Genomic DNA, 16,349 nt, shown 5'->3' with positions numbered 1-16,349 from the left:
GAAGACATATCATAAAAACGTTTTCCCTGAGCGTACATTTACTTCTTTTCTTAACTTTAAAAAGACAACATTTTCACGTCATTTACAGAATAACGATTTGGCTCACTTCAGTAAGTCGGAGGAAGAAATTTTCGTGGAGAACCTTTCTTCCAAAATGCCAAAACTTTTCGTTTTGAGGGAAGATCCTCGCTTTGGTTTCGATTAAGAAACGAACAGGCTCTTGGATTTCTTGGACGACCAAATCAACAGCAACGCTCAGAAACACACGAGTACCTGTCATAACCAAATGAAGCTGTTTCAATGATAGTAAACGGCAAGAAACGTGTTAGTAGTATGAAGCTTCAGTCTGACAGAAGCATAAAGTATTTCAATCCTTTGAATTCAAGTTTATTTCAAATCAAAACTTTTGAGATACCAAGCAATACATGAGGCCTTCTTGGTTAAACCAGAGAATATGTTGGTATATGGTATGGTTACCATGGTATACGGTAGTGTTTCTCAACCATTTTTTGGCCCAACGCCCCCTTTATAAACTGGCGAAATTCTACCGCTCCCCAACAAAAACGATTAATTATGAAAAGCAAATATTTGCGAGCATGAAAATAGTATACTGGTAGTCAGTGTGAACCTTGGGCTTGGTGAGGAGAAAGTGCCAGTTTCTTCACATCCGGTGTAAAGCCAGTGAGAAACATTCGAACATCACCTCTTTTGGATATGTCAAGTCGGTTTCACTGGTTGGTATGTAGCAGAACAACACAGCTGAATGCCTTTTCCACCAGGTATGAGGTAGGAAATGCTACCAGAAAGACAAGAGCTCTTTTAAATAGTTCCGGATATCTATCAGTTGCATGCAACCACATCTGTGCAAGCCCTTGCGCTCTAAACTTGTTTTTCATCAGTACCCTTTTGCAGATCAATTACTGTTTCCTCAATTTCTACATGCACCAATTCTTGGTTCGCCTCACACGGATTCATCACTCAGTCAGGAATTTCCAGCTTACATAGGTCTTGAAACCGCTTCATAAAGTTTCCGTGTAACTTTTCCAGATACGATGTGTAGACTTGAAGATCATTATCCGTGAATTCTTTTGTCAATGACTGTCTGTGTGCAGTAGTAAACGTTCGAAGTCTTCTTCCTTCTCATGGCAAAGTTTACGAAACAACCTGTCATTCAAACTGCTCGGTTTGATTTTATTTATCGCCTGAATAATTACCTGCAAAGCCTTGTGCATTTGTGCAACTTGGGGCTCAGTTGCTTCGCAGCAAGATGTTGTCGGTGGATAATGCCGTGAATGGCAAAGACAACGGGTATAACTTTCTTAAGATACGATATAAAACCTTCGTGACACCCAATCATTGCGGGTGCACCATCTGTAGCACAAGCTAAGATGTTTTTCATGGGTATTTCCTTTTCTGCATAAAAATCTTGAAGAATATTAAAACTTGATTCACCCTTTGTATCTGTTTCAAGTGTTCTTGCAAACAACATTTCTTTTCTAGCTTCTCCATTGTGTATAAAACACACATAGGCCATAAATAAGGCCTCATTTCCCTGTAAGGTAGACTCATCCAATTGTATTGCAAATTCAGTCTTTTGAAGAATGTCACAGAGTTGCTCTTCGATGTCTGCGCCCATTTCATCAATGCGTCGCCGAACTGAGTCATCGCTAAGAGGTATTACCTTCAAGAAATCTGTACTTTGATGAAGAACAATTTGACATACTTCTTTAATTGCAGAAAGAATAAGTGTTTCTCCAATGGTACGGCATGTGATTTAGCACACTGAGCTATTAGGTAAGATATATTGTACGAAGAAATCAGTCCATCATCAGTCTGCGCAGTGGTTTTCTATCCCATTGATGTAATTATAGTACGTTTTTCATACTTTTTCTTCAACCTCTTAAAGTAGTCCAAAGTACTTGAAGAAGATGCTGGGTGCCTCTTTGTAATGTGATCGCTTAGACGAGATGGCTTCTCTCATTGGAAAATGTGTTATAAAATATCAAACATAGCGGCATTTGAGGATTGTGTGGTGATGGCATGAATCCGAATTTTAAGTAATCCATACTGTATTGCCGACATTTCTTCTTGCAGAAATTTATTACAGGATTACCTATATCTTATATCATGTGCCTAGTCAAAATGTTCCTTTTAAATAAAAATACTGCTTACAATAACAACAGACTGTGAAACTGGGCCATTTGTGATAAATACTATGGAAAAACCTGATATAATACTAAACTACGAAACGCCACCAACTAACACCATGCTAACACACCATGTGTTACCAGGGATGCCAGCGACAAATTTCCAATAAACCTAGATTGTGTGCTAAAAAAAAACCAGATGAGACAAAAAAAACCCAGGTCCAGAAAATATGCAGTAAAGCAGTTAAAAAAACCTACATATGCTTTTAGCACCACTTTAAATCATTACACAGAAGCCTTAGAAAGCTGCAAATAATAACACGTATACAGTATACAATATGGTAGGCCTAGTTAATATGAAATGTAACTATATACAAAAACAAGAGCTTGGTAGGCCTATATGGGCTTACAGCAAAGATTTTGGCTCAAAATTGCCTTTATGGTAAAGCGTCTAGCTAGCAAGGTTCAATGTGTGTTTAACCAAAATTTCTAAAACTGACTAGATGTATGATTGAATAGACTAGCTATTAAGGTTAGTTTTGACTTTTGAACTAAACTTTTTGCTGTGTGAGTTGTAGACTACGGCTGAGGAGAATCATCATGTCTGCTTACAGTTTGGTGTACAACTAACTTGGTTCTTAGCAATAAACCCTGCTTAGCCTTTTTCATTAGAACATAACGTTGAAAAGAATAACTCAAATTCACAATAAATAAATGTTCAGTAACACAAATAGCTGTACTACTCCAATTTTTAGTCATCCACATTTTCATAAAGTTGGATCATTTCTTCAGCATCCTTCGCTTGCTCAAGTCTCCGAGCATACCTCTTGTAAGCACTTCCATCTTTCAGATCTTGAAGTAACGCTTTTCCAGGTTCCCATGATGAACATGTGCCATTGTTTTTTGTCACAATCTGCTTTGCAAGAATTCTGTCTGTGGTAGTTTGAACCTTAAGTTTGTTGGTGGTACTTGTCTTTACATAATTAACTTGAGAAAAAGATTCTTTCAACACATGCTGATGAGTGGGGCAAGACAGTCAAATTTGTCATAAAATTAGATAACAAAGGAAATTTTGGCTGATCAACACCATCAGTTAGCTTTCGGAGTTCGTACCAGAACTCAGGAATTTTGTTTTTCTCACACTTGGAGTGTAGCTCTATCATCATTCTGAAATTTCTCCATTCATCGTCTAGATCGTTTAACTCGTTTTCTGTGACCAGTGATTTAAAATGGGCTGCTACATTAGCAATGGAAGATGGCATACCAGATGCGTTGGTGGGATCTAAAATTCTCAACTTAGCAATCAAGCTATTTTCATCGAATGGAAACCGTTTTTTAAATTGCAAACAAAGTTCCACAAGAAATCTTACACAATCAGTTTTAAATCTCCAAACACTTTCAACAGAAAGGGGTTCCTGTTCCAACAGGGCCATTGTCCGTCCACCAAGGTGCACAGCGGACATGTTCTTATGATTTTCAGCATTGCTTGAATCTATTTCTCCTAATTTTCTGTGCATGATGTAATCTTCTCTGATGAAGAGACTCAAAATATTTCTATATTCTGTAGAAACCATAAAATACAACTTGTGCAAACGAAAATGCTCACACTGAAATTCCAGGTTGAGACTATTTACCTTTTTAAGAACATATTGTAAAAAAGCAAGCATATGCTTTGTTCCACGATTAACAAGTGCATCATAAATCCGTTTTGCACCATCAACCTTGTCAGTCTTACAATGAGACTGAAAATACAAAACCAACGCTTCCCACTGCTCTAATATACTGCTGAAGACCTGTTCTCGAGAAAACCATCGTGTTTGTGCTAATTTTGGGATTTTATGTTGAGCTGTATCAGTGTATCAGCAACTTATCAGCAAGTAAGATGTCAAATCTTTTAATAGTGACTCCAAATATGAAGGTAACACAGACACAGCATTGCTTGCACATAGAGCAAAAGAGTGGCAAATGCAACCACAAATAAAAACTGATGGCAATTTATCCTTCAGCAACTTTTGAAAACCGTTTTTCTTCCCTGTCATAGTGGAGCAATTATCACTTCCAAATCCTATAACATTACTTAAAGGAATATTCCTTTTACCAAAAAGACATTCAACAGAATGGAACAGCCCTTCTGCAGTCCCATTTTCTACTACAACCATGTCAAGAAGGGCATCAACAACATCCATTTTATTTTGGTCAAAGTATCGTACTACAATAGCCAAAACTTGAGTAACAGAAATGTCAGTGCTTTCATCAATGATTATGGAAAACTTTTGATTTTGACATATATCATCAATAGCCAACTTTTCATGGTAAGCTAAACCATCTTGGATAGTGTATGAAAGCTTGGTGCGTTTCATATCTATTTTTTTTTGCAATCGCACTATCAGGAAATGCTTTCCTACAAACATCAACAAGATGATTAATGTGAGTGAATGGTACATGATGCTCAGAAAAATAACCAGCAAGCAATGCTTCTGCTTTGGCAATTTGATCTGACTGCGTGGCTAAATTTTGTGTTAAAAAGGTATTGATTTTCACATGAGACTTTGCAGCACTGTAGTTTTGTTTGTGCTTTTCAGTCTTGCTGTGAGCTAACAACATTGATTTATTAGCATTTTTCAGTATGGCTTTGCAACATTTACAATAACTGTTGATTTTATTTGAAGCATCTTCTTTCATTTGCAACCAATCTTTGAATTCAGGTACTTTTAGCCAGTCCTTTTTAAATGATTGTCCATACCACAATTTTTGCTTTTTTTTGGGTGTTTCATTTTCATCACTCATTTTTCCAAGAATACCGGTACTGTATGTTAATTTTATAATCGACTTGAATAACATGTCAAGTAGCAGCCACTCTATTCTTTGTTGTTTTAAGAAAACCTCTGAAACGTCAATCGCGTCTTCGTGCTGATAGAATTATTACGTTACTTTTACAGACATAAAGCTTGTGTTTACTTAAATCCATATATCTCTTTCCACGGAGTTGGTGATCTATCGACTTGTACGAAAACAATTTACATTTTTAGCAATTCCTTATTCTTCCCGAAAAACAAGTTAAATAATTGCTGTCAGTTTTTAGACGAGAAACTGAAACTTGCAAGGATTGTGACTCATGAAACGGCACCAGAATATCTGTAGTGTGTTGTTTTAAAATGCTATTTTTAACTTCTATTGCTCTAAAAAACAATTTATGTCATCTTGTGGGCTGAAAATTAATCGTTGTTTTTCATCATCCATTTAAACGTTGGCATAGCACGGCCAACGGTAATTCAACGTCTAAATGCTGTGTGTCTGTATGTGATTATAAATACTGGCTAAACGCGTTATTTCTTCGAAGCTTTTCGCCGCATCTTGAAAGATGTTTTATCAACGTTGACGAACGATTGTTATCTGCTTACTTGCTTCAACCAAGGCATATTACTGAAGCTATTTTTTCTTATCGTTGTCTTTATATAGCGCATCTTCTTTGTGTTTTGCAATATCAGCATAAAAGGCTTAGCAAAGCGAACGTTTGAGAGCATAGACCAGAAATTCCGTTGAGTTTTGTATTAGCTGCATTTGGTAAAACGAGATGTTTAAATCTTAACTCTTAAGCATAAATTGAGAAACTTTATGTGAAATATTTCTTGACCATTTACTAATTGTACATTTTGTATTCTATTTGAATAAGATGCACTAGTAGAATCAATTGCTGTATGACTGTTACGACTATTATTATTTGGATTATTGTTTGTACGGATTATCACTTCAAGCCCTGATTGCTGTCTCGGTGAGTCTGAACTAATCACCAGCTCTATCTAGAATTGAAGTAGCCTATATCTGCCCACTAAGTTTGTTAAATGACCTTGCGACCTGCAACCCCGTGACCTTGCGACCTGCAACCTTGTGACTGAACCTTCGACCTGCAACTTGTGATCTTCTGACTTGTAATCTTGCAACCTATCTGCCACAATAAACTAACAGAACTCAAGACCGCGTTCAGATTCAATCTACTTGGCTTGTTTTTCTGTCTGTTGTAGGTGCATAACCGTATTAACTGAGCGACGCATATAATAATCCAATCCACTGTTTGGCGCCAGTGAGAAAGATATTCTTTAACGTAGAATTCGCGTCAAAATTCTACACTGTAGAAGAGTTCAGTTAAGTTTATAACATTAGGTCTACACTAACAGTCGTATTTGAGTCTTATAGCTTACGCAGCCTAATACCAATACGCCTGAGAAGCGTAATAAATGATGACAAATATATGTATCAATTAAAACCTGCTCACAACAACTCACTAGACTAGGCTACTGTAGTGTATAGGCCTACCAAATGTACCTCACTGACTAACTACAGTAGCTGATGCAACCATTTACCGAGGTTCCCAGTGCCTTAATACCGTGCAAGCCCTGTACAAAGTTAAAAACAAAAAAAACCTAGATTTACCTAAATTTAAAAAAAAAAAACTCAAAACCCAGATGTGGTTAAAAAAACCCAGATCTAGGTGGAAAAACCAAGCTCTGGCATCCTTGTGTGTTACTGAGTCTGAACGACTGCAATTTGCAAACGTTTGCTGCTAATCTCAACTAGCCTTTGTCTTCAAACACAACCGGCACGTGGTCAAACGAGAGAATGCCTTTCTTCTTGCTGTGCTGGTTACGCCATAACGGAACTCATCAGATTTTGCAATATACTGAAAAATTACTCAATTTTAAATACAGTAGATAGCGCTCGTAAACAAAACCATCCGTCAATCAAATACGACGATGGTGCAAGAGAAATAGTTTGGCTATTGTACGAGCATTTAGAGTAGATTATCCAGCAAAAATCATGTGACGAAATCGTTACGCTGGGCGGTAGATGGGTTAAACCAGAATGCCCCCCCCCCCCTTAAGCCGAGGTAATCATACCGCCCCTCTGCAAATCAAAACGCCCCCGTTGAGAACCACTGGTATATGGTATATAAGGCATATGTTGCCATACTCATATAAAATTATATTAAAATAAACTGAAAACCATTACTTTTCTATCAGTATAAATTTTCTATTGGTATAATAGTTTAAAAGACAAACCTTTTTGAGTTTCCGCATTGAGAAGAGCAAAGTGAGGGTGTGATGGGTCCCATGTTCCAGTGACAGAATGCATCGCCCCGGCAACTGCATCCTCATCAACTGTGGCTCTTTCCATGTCCAAAAGATGCATGTCACTATTTTTCACATTCCTCCCAGGAGTGAGGAGCAACCCAAAGCATCTGAAAGATTAATCCAAAAATGTCGTGCTTTTTATATAATTATATTTTTTGGGAAAGGCGTTAAAGGCATAGCTTCATGTCAGTAAGTTTTTACTATCCCTTGTGAAATATTGGACAAAAGAATTTTCCATACTTTATGCAGAGGAACTTGAGGATGAAGAGGCTGACTTTATTCAAACAAATTATACTACAAAAACTCGCTTTAAAAAACTGTTGGAGCAACTTTCCCAGAACTTTTAAATTACTGTGTCCATTTGCAAAAAAGCAAATTTAAATTTACAACTCAATGCACCTACCTCTCTATAGTGAGTTCCACATTGCTTATTTGTGTGACTGTTACCACAACCTGTTTCTCAAGGTTGTGCCGGAATTTGAAACAAGATGATGTTTTATCCCAAGGGACAGCAGCAAATCCACCTTTTAGGTCATCCTCCCTGCAAAACAAGTTGCAAAAAAAATTCAAAAAACACACCAGGTACTGTCCAACAACGGTGGTTGATAATACTCAAGCATCCGACTATACTAAAAAGATCATCATCATCCAAATACGGTTTTGTCCCCACTATTGGGGTGGCCGATTCTTTCTTTGCACAGATTGAATTCACTTCTATTCTCCATCTCGTTCTGTCCATCGCAACGTTTTCCTTTAGTCCGACTTTGTCCGCCTCATTCTTCACCTGTTCTTTCCATGTTCTTTTTAGACGCCCTATTTCCTTTTCCTATCCACCTTCAGAGTCAATGCCTTTCGAAGAAACCTCCCTTCCTCCCTTCTTAGTACATGTCCATTGTCCATGCCATTTTACTCCGTATCTTTTTAGTTAAAAAAGTTTCCATTTTTGAGCTAATAGACCAACCGTAATAAATTGAATGAAAAAGCGAAACAGGCAGAGCTAAAGGTTATCAAAAAAGAAGTTTACACTTACCCTACAGACAGCTATAGAGCAGCTTGTAATTAAATTAAGATATTATACATTAATAAAAACAAGCTATTTAAAATTTAACACATTTTTTAATTGCTGTAAGTTCCAAAATTCATCAAACGTTTTTTTACTGATTGAAAATGTTCACAATTTGTCAACTCACTTGATTTCCAAAGATACAGAAAATCCATACATTGATTCGTCAATTTCTGGCAGTAATTCCCTTTCAGCGCCACCAGGTGGTGAAACAGTGGTTTGTGACGTCATCGCAGACGCACCTTCTTGGGCTTGCGATCTGCAGTGAAGTTATAACCTCCATGAAACACGAAACAACGCTTGAGCAACCTTGTTAAATGTAATGTTGAGCAAACACGAGTAACACAACGATGCTCATAGCAATCGCTACACGCTCAGCTCGTCACAACATGATTTCGTTCGTGATTGAAAATGGCCAACGAATCTGAATAAGGTTATTCTGCTTCCAAAGAATTGTCCTTGACTTGCACTGCATTTTTTGAAGTGAGGAAGGATGACTCTGTTCTCACACTCTCATCTCACGATTAAAGCTCCAATGACAAAACGTGGCAAAGCCCAATGGGTGAAGCCGGAGATGCAGCAGGATGACCATGACGTCTTTTGTTACTCGTTTGGATCATTTTGTTCAGGTTTGGATGTGTAGGCCAAACTATTTTTTCAAATGAGAAAAATTTTGGATAGCGACATTATAATTAACCGATAATCGAATGATCATGAGACGTTTTGTTATGTGCTATGGACGTATCATGGACTTCTAAATAGTAGCATCTGGACTGGAAACTCAGTGGGCAACAGGAGGCTAAACAGTTGGTACAACAGTTGGCCAACAGTGGGCCAACAGGGTTAGTTACTTGGCTGTTGGCCCACTGTTGGCCAACTGTTGGACCAACTGTTTGGCCTCCTGTTGCCCACTGAGTTTCCAGTCCAGATGCTACTATTTAGAAGTCCATGGACGTATCATATCTAACATGTTTAGCAGATAACGGCCCGTTAGTTTGAATTGTTTGCGTTTTAGCTTGGGTGACAACTTCACAAAAACAAACAAAAAGCTGACAACGCAACTTTTCCAAATACTGCAGAATACTATAGATTGAGTTTCGTTTTTAGCAGCATGATCGTTGTTGATTTCACAAGTGTAGATACACAACACGACATGCATATGGGCGCATGGTCTTTATTGCACATGACGAGGGAACTGTATTCCGAAAGCTACAGCGACAAACCGCCACTACAATAGCAAACTCGCAGCATCAGGCTAAAACAGGTCGTTTGTATCTGCACTTGTGAATTTCTCAGTCTTGTTATGTCGCTGCTTTTCGATATCGTGAGCGAATGGCATGTTTACTCTTATGTCGTAAACAATCAAACTAGTCAACCATTTTTGATCTCTTGTAAATATTTAACAATAGAGCATGCACACAAAAAAGATTACCGTATCATATATAAAGTTCAAAGAATAAATGAGTGACTCCAAACGTGGGCTCTACAGACTTCAAAGTTTTAAGACGTTGGTAAATACACTGATTTTTGGGAAAATATATTAACATTTTAAACACTAACTTTCATTTATTTACGCATAAATTTACAAAATTGTCACTCAAGGCCTCTCTTAAAATTTTAGGGGTCGGCAGAATTCGAAATGCTCTAAAAGTGACCACATCTGTGATACCAAAAAAGTTAGGACTAGATTGTTGTGTTAATTGTCAACGCATAGCCATAGAGCAACAGTGGTGAATAAAAACGAACGCACTCCTACGCTACCATATAAACTAACAAAAAACAACCCTAGTTAACTGGGCAAAAGTACGTATATACTAGTTTGTTTAAAAGTGTCGGATCAATCAATCAAGCGAGGGTTACAACAGCAATAATAATCTCTAACCGTCTCAAAAGCTGTAGTCCAGGGGTGAGCGCTTCCTTATTTTCATGCACACTTTTCGGAATGCTTCTAAAAGCCAGCTCAAAACTGTACAAAACTTTTCGAACCTGAAAGCAAGTGGTGCAGTTCAAACAACGCTTCATAAACACAACTTTTCGAAAGAGCATAAAGAATTGTAAGCTAAAATGCACCTGCGATATAAATGCCATAATAATGCAATTATGTAAAGTAACAAATGAACATGCAGATCCAGCTGTGGTCTTGTTCAACTCTGTTTTTAGGCATTACCACTTGTTGTTGAGCACTGAGCAGTGCTAAACGAGTACATGCAACATTTTGACAGGCCATTTCCGACATAGATTTCCGTAATACTCGCGGTCTGTAATATGTTATGATGGTTGAGTAGGCTCATCACAAAACCGCAATCACACTGGATCACTATTTCAGTTCAAGATAAACACAAAAAAAGTACAAGATTTTGTCTCTACGTTTGCTGTACCGTTAATTTTCGTAAACAGTATTATCTTAACACCATATTTGCAGGGGAATTCAACCAAAATTCATTGAGCAGAAATTATCTTACAGCTTCAGGTACGTCACATCTGAAAACGTGACACTGAAAGATTCCAGACGACTGGTGAGATTCGGTGAACGCGAAGCAATCTCTTTCTATGGAGCCATCAGCACCACGGACACAAAACAAAATCGTGTAGAGTCGAAATGAAGCTATCACACTTGAATCCCCTGGCTCCAGCAATCTACAATGAAAACAAGCATCGGTAAATTTCTGCAGCAACAACACATTTTCTCTTCATTCTAAACAAGGCTTTGCAATGTCACTTGAATGGTGATTGAACCACCTGGCTTAATGCGGACTAAATAGTCAGCTGGCATTTCAAGATAAGATCACAATACAAGATAATATGCTGATTGCTGGGTGGTTAGCATTAGCAATAACCACTAACCAGCTACCGTAGCACATCTTTAAACCATTAAAATAATAACTCATTCTATATAAAATATCCTTTTGCACTTGAGAAAGATCTGTTTCTTGAACTTCACTAATTTACAGAAAAGAGAAAGCTGCTCGGTCTCATCAAAACGCAATCTAGCTACTTAAGAAACTCTTTCAACATTGCCGCCAATGTATAAACAAGCTGCTCTGATAACTATCTAGCCTACTCACTGTATATTACAGGCATAACATTATCATGCAGTCATTTCCTGCTTGGAAGCCAATCATACAATCAAGCCACAAAGTTTTTAGGCATGTGAAATGCACCATGTCACATGCACCACTCATGGCGCTATGTGAAAGGTGACTACTGACAACAATAATTTATGTTTAATGTACAATTGTACATCTATTAATTTCACGGTGATTATTGATACTACCGCAGCTATTTGAAGTCATCGCCTGATTTGGCACATCTACCGTTTGTTGCTAGCAGTCTGAAAAAAAACTTTTAAAAATCACCATTTCTGGTCTCCCACTGCCTTCCCGGTCCCACAAGTGACGTGATGAGTTTTCACCTTTCCAGGCAGTGAAAGTTAGAGAAAATGTAATTTTTAGGATTTTCAAGTCAAACTGAAATCTGATTGAAATCTTCTAAAAATTACGTTTTCTCGCCTTCCACTGCTCCCTTAGACAACATAAGGTGTTGCAATATCACCAAGCAGTGACGGTAAGATCCTTTTTTTTTTGGGTAAAACTCAGTCAGACTGTTGACAAAAATATATGCAAAACGTGAAAAATGCTACATCATCAAACAGCCATGACACTGTTCGTTCTGTACGTTCCTCAAAACCAATCAATTTCTGTAAATAGACAAAATCAATACATACATATATTTATACTACAAGTTCACTTATTCGATTACTAAACCAAAAGCAGACCACCTGGTTGGTGACATTCTTTCATAACGAAAATTTGAAGTCATATGGTGTTGTGTTCACAATCATGTTGAATCAAAAACATCCTGAGAATTATCAATTGTAACAAATGCTTTAAGTTACCAAAGATTCAACAAAATGACGTCATCATATTCTCGAATCTTCAATTTGAGAATGGTATGATTAGTTCAAATGTTGAACTTCTATAGCGTTTACAACAGTAGTTGGTACACTACAAAGACTACTTGAGTTTCAGTTGATAAATTTGGAAGTTTAATTCAATAAAAAAAAATGAAGTTTTCAACATATTTCCAACCAAAGCTGCCCAGACAGCAAATCGGTCGTTTTTTACATTGATTCAACGTCTGCAGACGTTGAATTAATGTATAAGTTGACTGATTTGCTATCTGAGTGTGTACCTTTGGATTAGTGCAAAACTGACAATTCGTAAACTGTTATCAATGAAAATTATTGCAAATCATCAGAGTGTACAATATACAAAATCCTTGAAGAATGCTTATGCATGAATAGAGAAGTCAAAGTAAAAATGACAGGTTTTGCTGTCTAGGTCTCAGCAAAGCACACAATTCATATGCTGGGCTTATTGATTATTTCAACTTCACTCACCTTACTGAACCATCAGCTGTGCTTGGGACACTCAAAACAACTTCAATCTGGTGATGTTGTTTCTCTTCAAGGGGGTGAGAAATAGTAGAATGACCGGCTGATTCATGAAGGTTTGGAGTGGGCTGTTGCTGCAGTCTTAAAATGGAAATGGTCTTCACTGCTTCCATTTCACTGCGTGGAGCATTAACCGAAGCACAACCGAGATAATACACTCCATTGAAAAGAATGCAATTTTCGTCATCTTGCACATTTGCGCTGGCATCAGCTTCAACTAGAGGGTGATCTGCATCATGTATGATAAATAGAGTTTACTTTAACTAACAAGCCTAATAAATCCCAACAGTGCTGGCTGGCGTTGGACGCTGGTGCAATTACGACTACGTGGTGGTTACTTCTTACGCCACACACAAAAAACTACGCTTTGACTCAGGGTATTTGCTGTGAAACTTTTCCCAAAGCGACAATGGACACCAAAGACACAATGTGATTTTTCACTTTTTTTTTGTAGAACTTTAAAGACCTTGTAGGTAAAAAAGAAGCTTTATATCTTTGGCTACAACTTTTCGAAGTCAGTTACATTGAGCTAATAGGGCTATTAAAAGTCAGAAAGTCTAAGTGATCTGTGCACAAAAGTTCTACTCAGCCTGGTTTTTGTCATAATTATAAGTAAACTGTGAGCCCAAACAGAGCAGAAGTGACATGATTTTTTCCAGAAGACAGCACGTTGGGCACCCTTGCTTACACTGGCATGTGGCATAGCATAGCTTTACAGCATTTTAAAACCAACAAACATAAGCACTAAGCAGTGCACTGTTAAATGCAAGGAATGATAGGTTAAAACTGTCTTGGTAATCATTGGGATTTATTAGTTCCCATTCCATGGAAAAAAACACTATCTGAAATTAAGCTTTTGAATTAACCCCTGAAAGTGTAGACTGTAGATTAGGGTGCATCATCTCCCCCCTTTTTTTGAAATTGGTTTCGTACGGTAACATTGAAAAGTGTGTTCCACTTCAGGAAAAATTCAACCAAAAAATTTTTTTTTGTTCAGGGACCCCCCCTTCCACTGCCGCCTGGGCCCCCCAAATTGCAGACAGAAAAATCGCCATAACTCCAAAACTAAAATACTTAGACATAAAGTGTTTAGTATTAAATTCATTGTAACTATATGATTTGATTTAAATTTGGCAAATAAAACATATTTTACAAAGAAACAAAAATTTTTTGCTACGTTTGTTGAAACGTTCAAGTTGGACTCCCCTTTTGAAGCCTTATTCAAGGCTACTCTATGAGATAAAGAGTTATGGATCCATAAAAAAGTTATGGATCCATAAAGAGTTATGGATCCACTAAATCAAACCTTCGAAAAACACAGAAATTCAAAAATCATCTGAAAGAACACAAACTGTTTTTAGAGAAAACTTTCATGATAACAGTAGCAACTGCCCTTTCGAAGCCATTTCGATTTGAAGAGGATCGTGATTTTTTAATTTCGATGATGGAAAGTAGAAATGCAACACTTGGGACGCAGGACAGAAAAACTCTGGTCAAAATTAAAAGCAAACAACAATGGCAAAGCAAAACTGAAGACGAAATCATGCAGACACAGAAAAGTACATACAATTTGAAACAGCAAGCTCACAACAATTTTCTGACTTGTTGTCTACATCAGAAAGTGAGATGTCCGAGACTGACCAGGCTGGCTGCAGTACGACACCCAATATTCACAGGAGAAATGTAAAAACCGGTGCACTACTGCAAGTTCCTCATGATATCTTATCCAAAAACTCGGTAGTAGAAGTTATGACAAGGTGTGGAATTTCTCCTGCATCCGCATCTTCCCTTTTGCAAAGCTTCATCACTGAATCGGTATGATGACACACCTACAGCTTCTGAAGTACTGAAAAAATTTTCTCTCTCATGTTCTTCATGCGACAGATAAAAAAGAAAAGGAAACTACAGTGTGACTAAAGTTATCAAAGATAACTGGACACCACCTGAAATATACAACATACATTGGGATTCCAAATTAGTTTCTGAAATGCAAGATAAATACAAAAAGATTGAAATTATGTCAGTTTTAGTATCAGAAGGTTGCACAACCAAACTCCTTGCTGTGCCCTTTTTCAATCCTAAAATAGAGCAATCAATTGGGAGCATCATAGCTGATTTCACTACTGAATTATTGGATGCGTGGAACTGTTCTGTTGATGGTGCTATCAGCATGGTATTTGACACTACATCAACAAACACTGGCCTTTGGTCTGGAGGTTGTGTTGAATTACAACAGAAATTGAAGAAGTCATTGCTATGGTGTGCATGCAGAATACATGTTGGAGAACTAGTTGTAGGTAATGTGTTTGAAGCACTGAGTATTGAAACATCTCGATCGCCTGAAATCACTATGTTTGTTCACTTTCGTACTCACTTCAACAGTGTTTCTCACGACCTCATCTCTTTCCCACCTTATTTAGATACATACAAGTGCTTGTCAATCAGTGAAATGAATTTCCTTGAAACCTTGAAAGAAGATGTAGCTCTTGCAACCCAATTGCTTACAAAAAATGATGAAAGATATTTACCTCGAGAAGATTACAGAGAAATATTGGAGCTGTGTCTATTTAGTTTCAACTACCCATTGCCATGCAATAAGCCATTTAGATTTAAACAACCAGGAGCTATTCACAAAGCTCGGTGGATGGCTAAAGTTATTTATGCCATAAAGTTATCACTATTATCTGGAAGGGCTGAAGAAGTGATGGATCCTGCTAATCTCAAGAAGCACTTGATTCTGCAGCCAAAGGAAACTAATAAGTTGAAAAGGTTTGCAATGTTCCTCCTATATGTGTATGTTCCATTGTGGTTTCGTTGCAGTTCAGGAGTTTCTGCGCCATGGGCAGACCTGAAGTTAATAAAAACTTTACATTTGTTTGAGAAGATTGATCCCATTGTAGCTTCTAGTGCTTTAAAGAAGCTGAATCTCCACCTCTGGTACTTAACAGAGGAAATGATTCCTCTTTCTCTGTTTGATTACCATGTTCCAGATGAAATGAAAAGAGGAATTGCTGCTGCTTTGTTAAAAATGCAAGTAGCTGATGCAATTCAGGATCCCCTGAAAAGAAAAGGTAAAGGAAAGCCATTCTTTCCAGACACAATTGATGCCAACACTTCACTGATTGATTTGATTGGTAAAGATTCCTGGTATCTCTTTAAGCTGTTAAAAGTATGCCCAACGTTTTTTGAGAAAAATGTTAGAGAGTGGGAAGAAGATAGTCAGTATAAACTTGCCAAATCAAAAGCAGAAATGTTAACAGTTGTAAATGACTGCTCCGAGCGTGGTGTCAAGCTGGCCACAGATTTTTGATCATCAGCTCAAAATATCCAAAACTTTGAAAGCATTCTTTAGGTGGTTGAACAAAGCAGATCTAAGAGACCAAATTTGCGGCAAAAACCATAGACTGTTGCAGTTACATCCATTTAACAAGCCTGCAACTCCACTTTCAAAAGTGGCCTTTAATTTATTAGTCATCGTCGTCGTTCGTATGAAGCAGAAAGTTTGTGGTCAGCCGAATGGAAGGACTTCAGCCAACTTTTCGTCGGGTCGTCAAGTG

General features: G+C 37.6%; 1 protein-coding gene across 1 annotated transcript in view; it reads right to left on the bottom strand.

The window, feature by feature from the left end:
- The window catches only part of LOC145765628 (rab GTPase-activating protein 1-like), a 46,960-nt gene that overhangs the window by 9,256 nt on the left and 21,355 nt on the right, over positions 1–16,349 (bottom strand). Inside the window, exons 4-10 of the mRNA XM_082577460.1 lie at positions 12,739–13,021; positions 10,802–10,976; positions 10,222–10,325; positions 8,467–8,598; positions 7,680–7,817; positions 7,205–7,383; positions 107–273 (exon numbers count right to left, since the gene is read on the bottom strand). Coding sequence (XP_082433586.1) covers positions 107–273; positions 7,205–7,383; positions 7,680–7,817; positions 8,467–8,598; positions 10,222–10,325; positions 10,802–10,976; positions 12,739–13,021 — 1,178 coding nt within the window. The remainder of the gene's footprint in view (positions 1–106; positions 274–7,204; positions 7,384–7,679; positions 7,818–8,466; positions 8,599–10,221; positions 10,326–10,801; positions 10,977–12,738; positions 13,022–16,349) is intronic.

The sequence above is a fragment of the Aplidium turbinatum genome, chromosome 2 (genome assembly GCF_918807975.1).
Source record: "Aplidium turbinatum chromosome 2, kaAplTurb1.1, whole genome shotgun sequence".
Taxonomy (NCBI): domain Eukaryota; kingdom Metazoa; phylum Chordata; class Ascidiacea; order Aplousobranchia; family Polyclinidae; genus Aplidium; species Aplidium turbinatum.
Note: the sequence above shows the minus strand (reverse complement) of the source record. Positions and strands in the feature narration are given on the sequence as shown.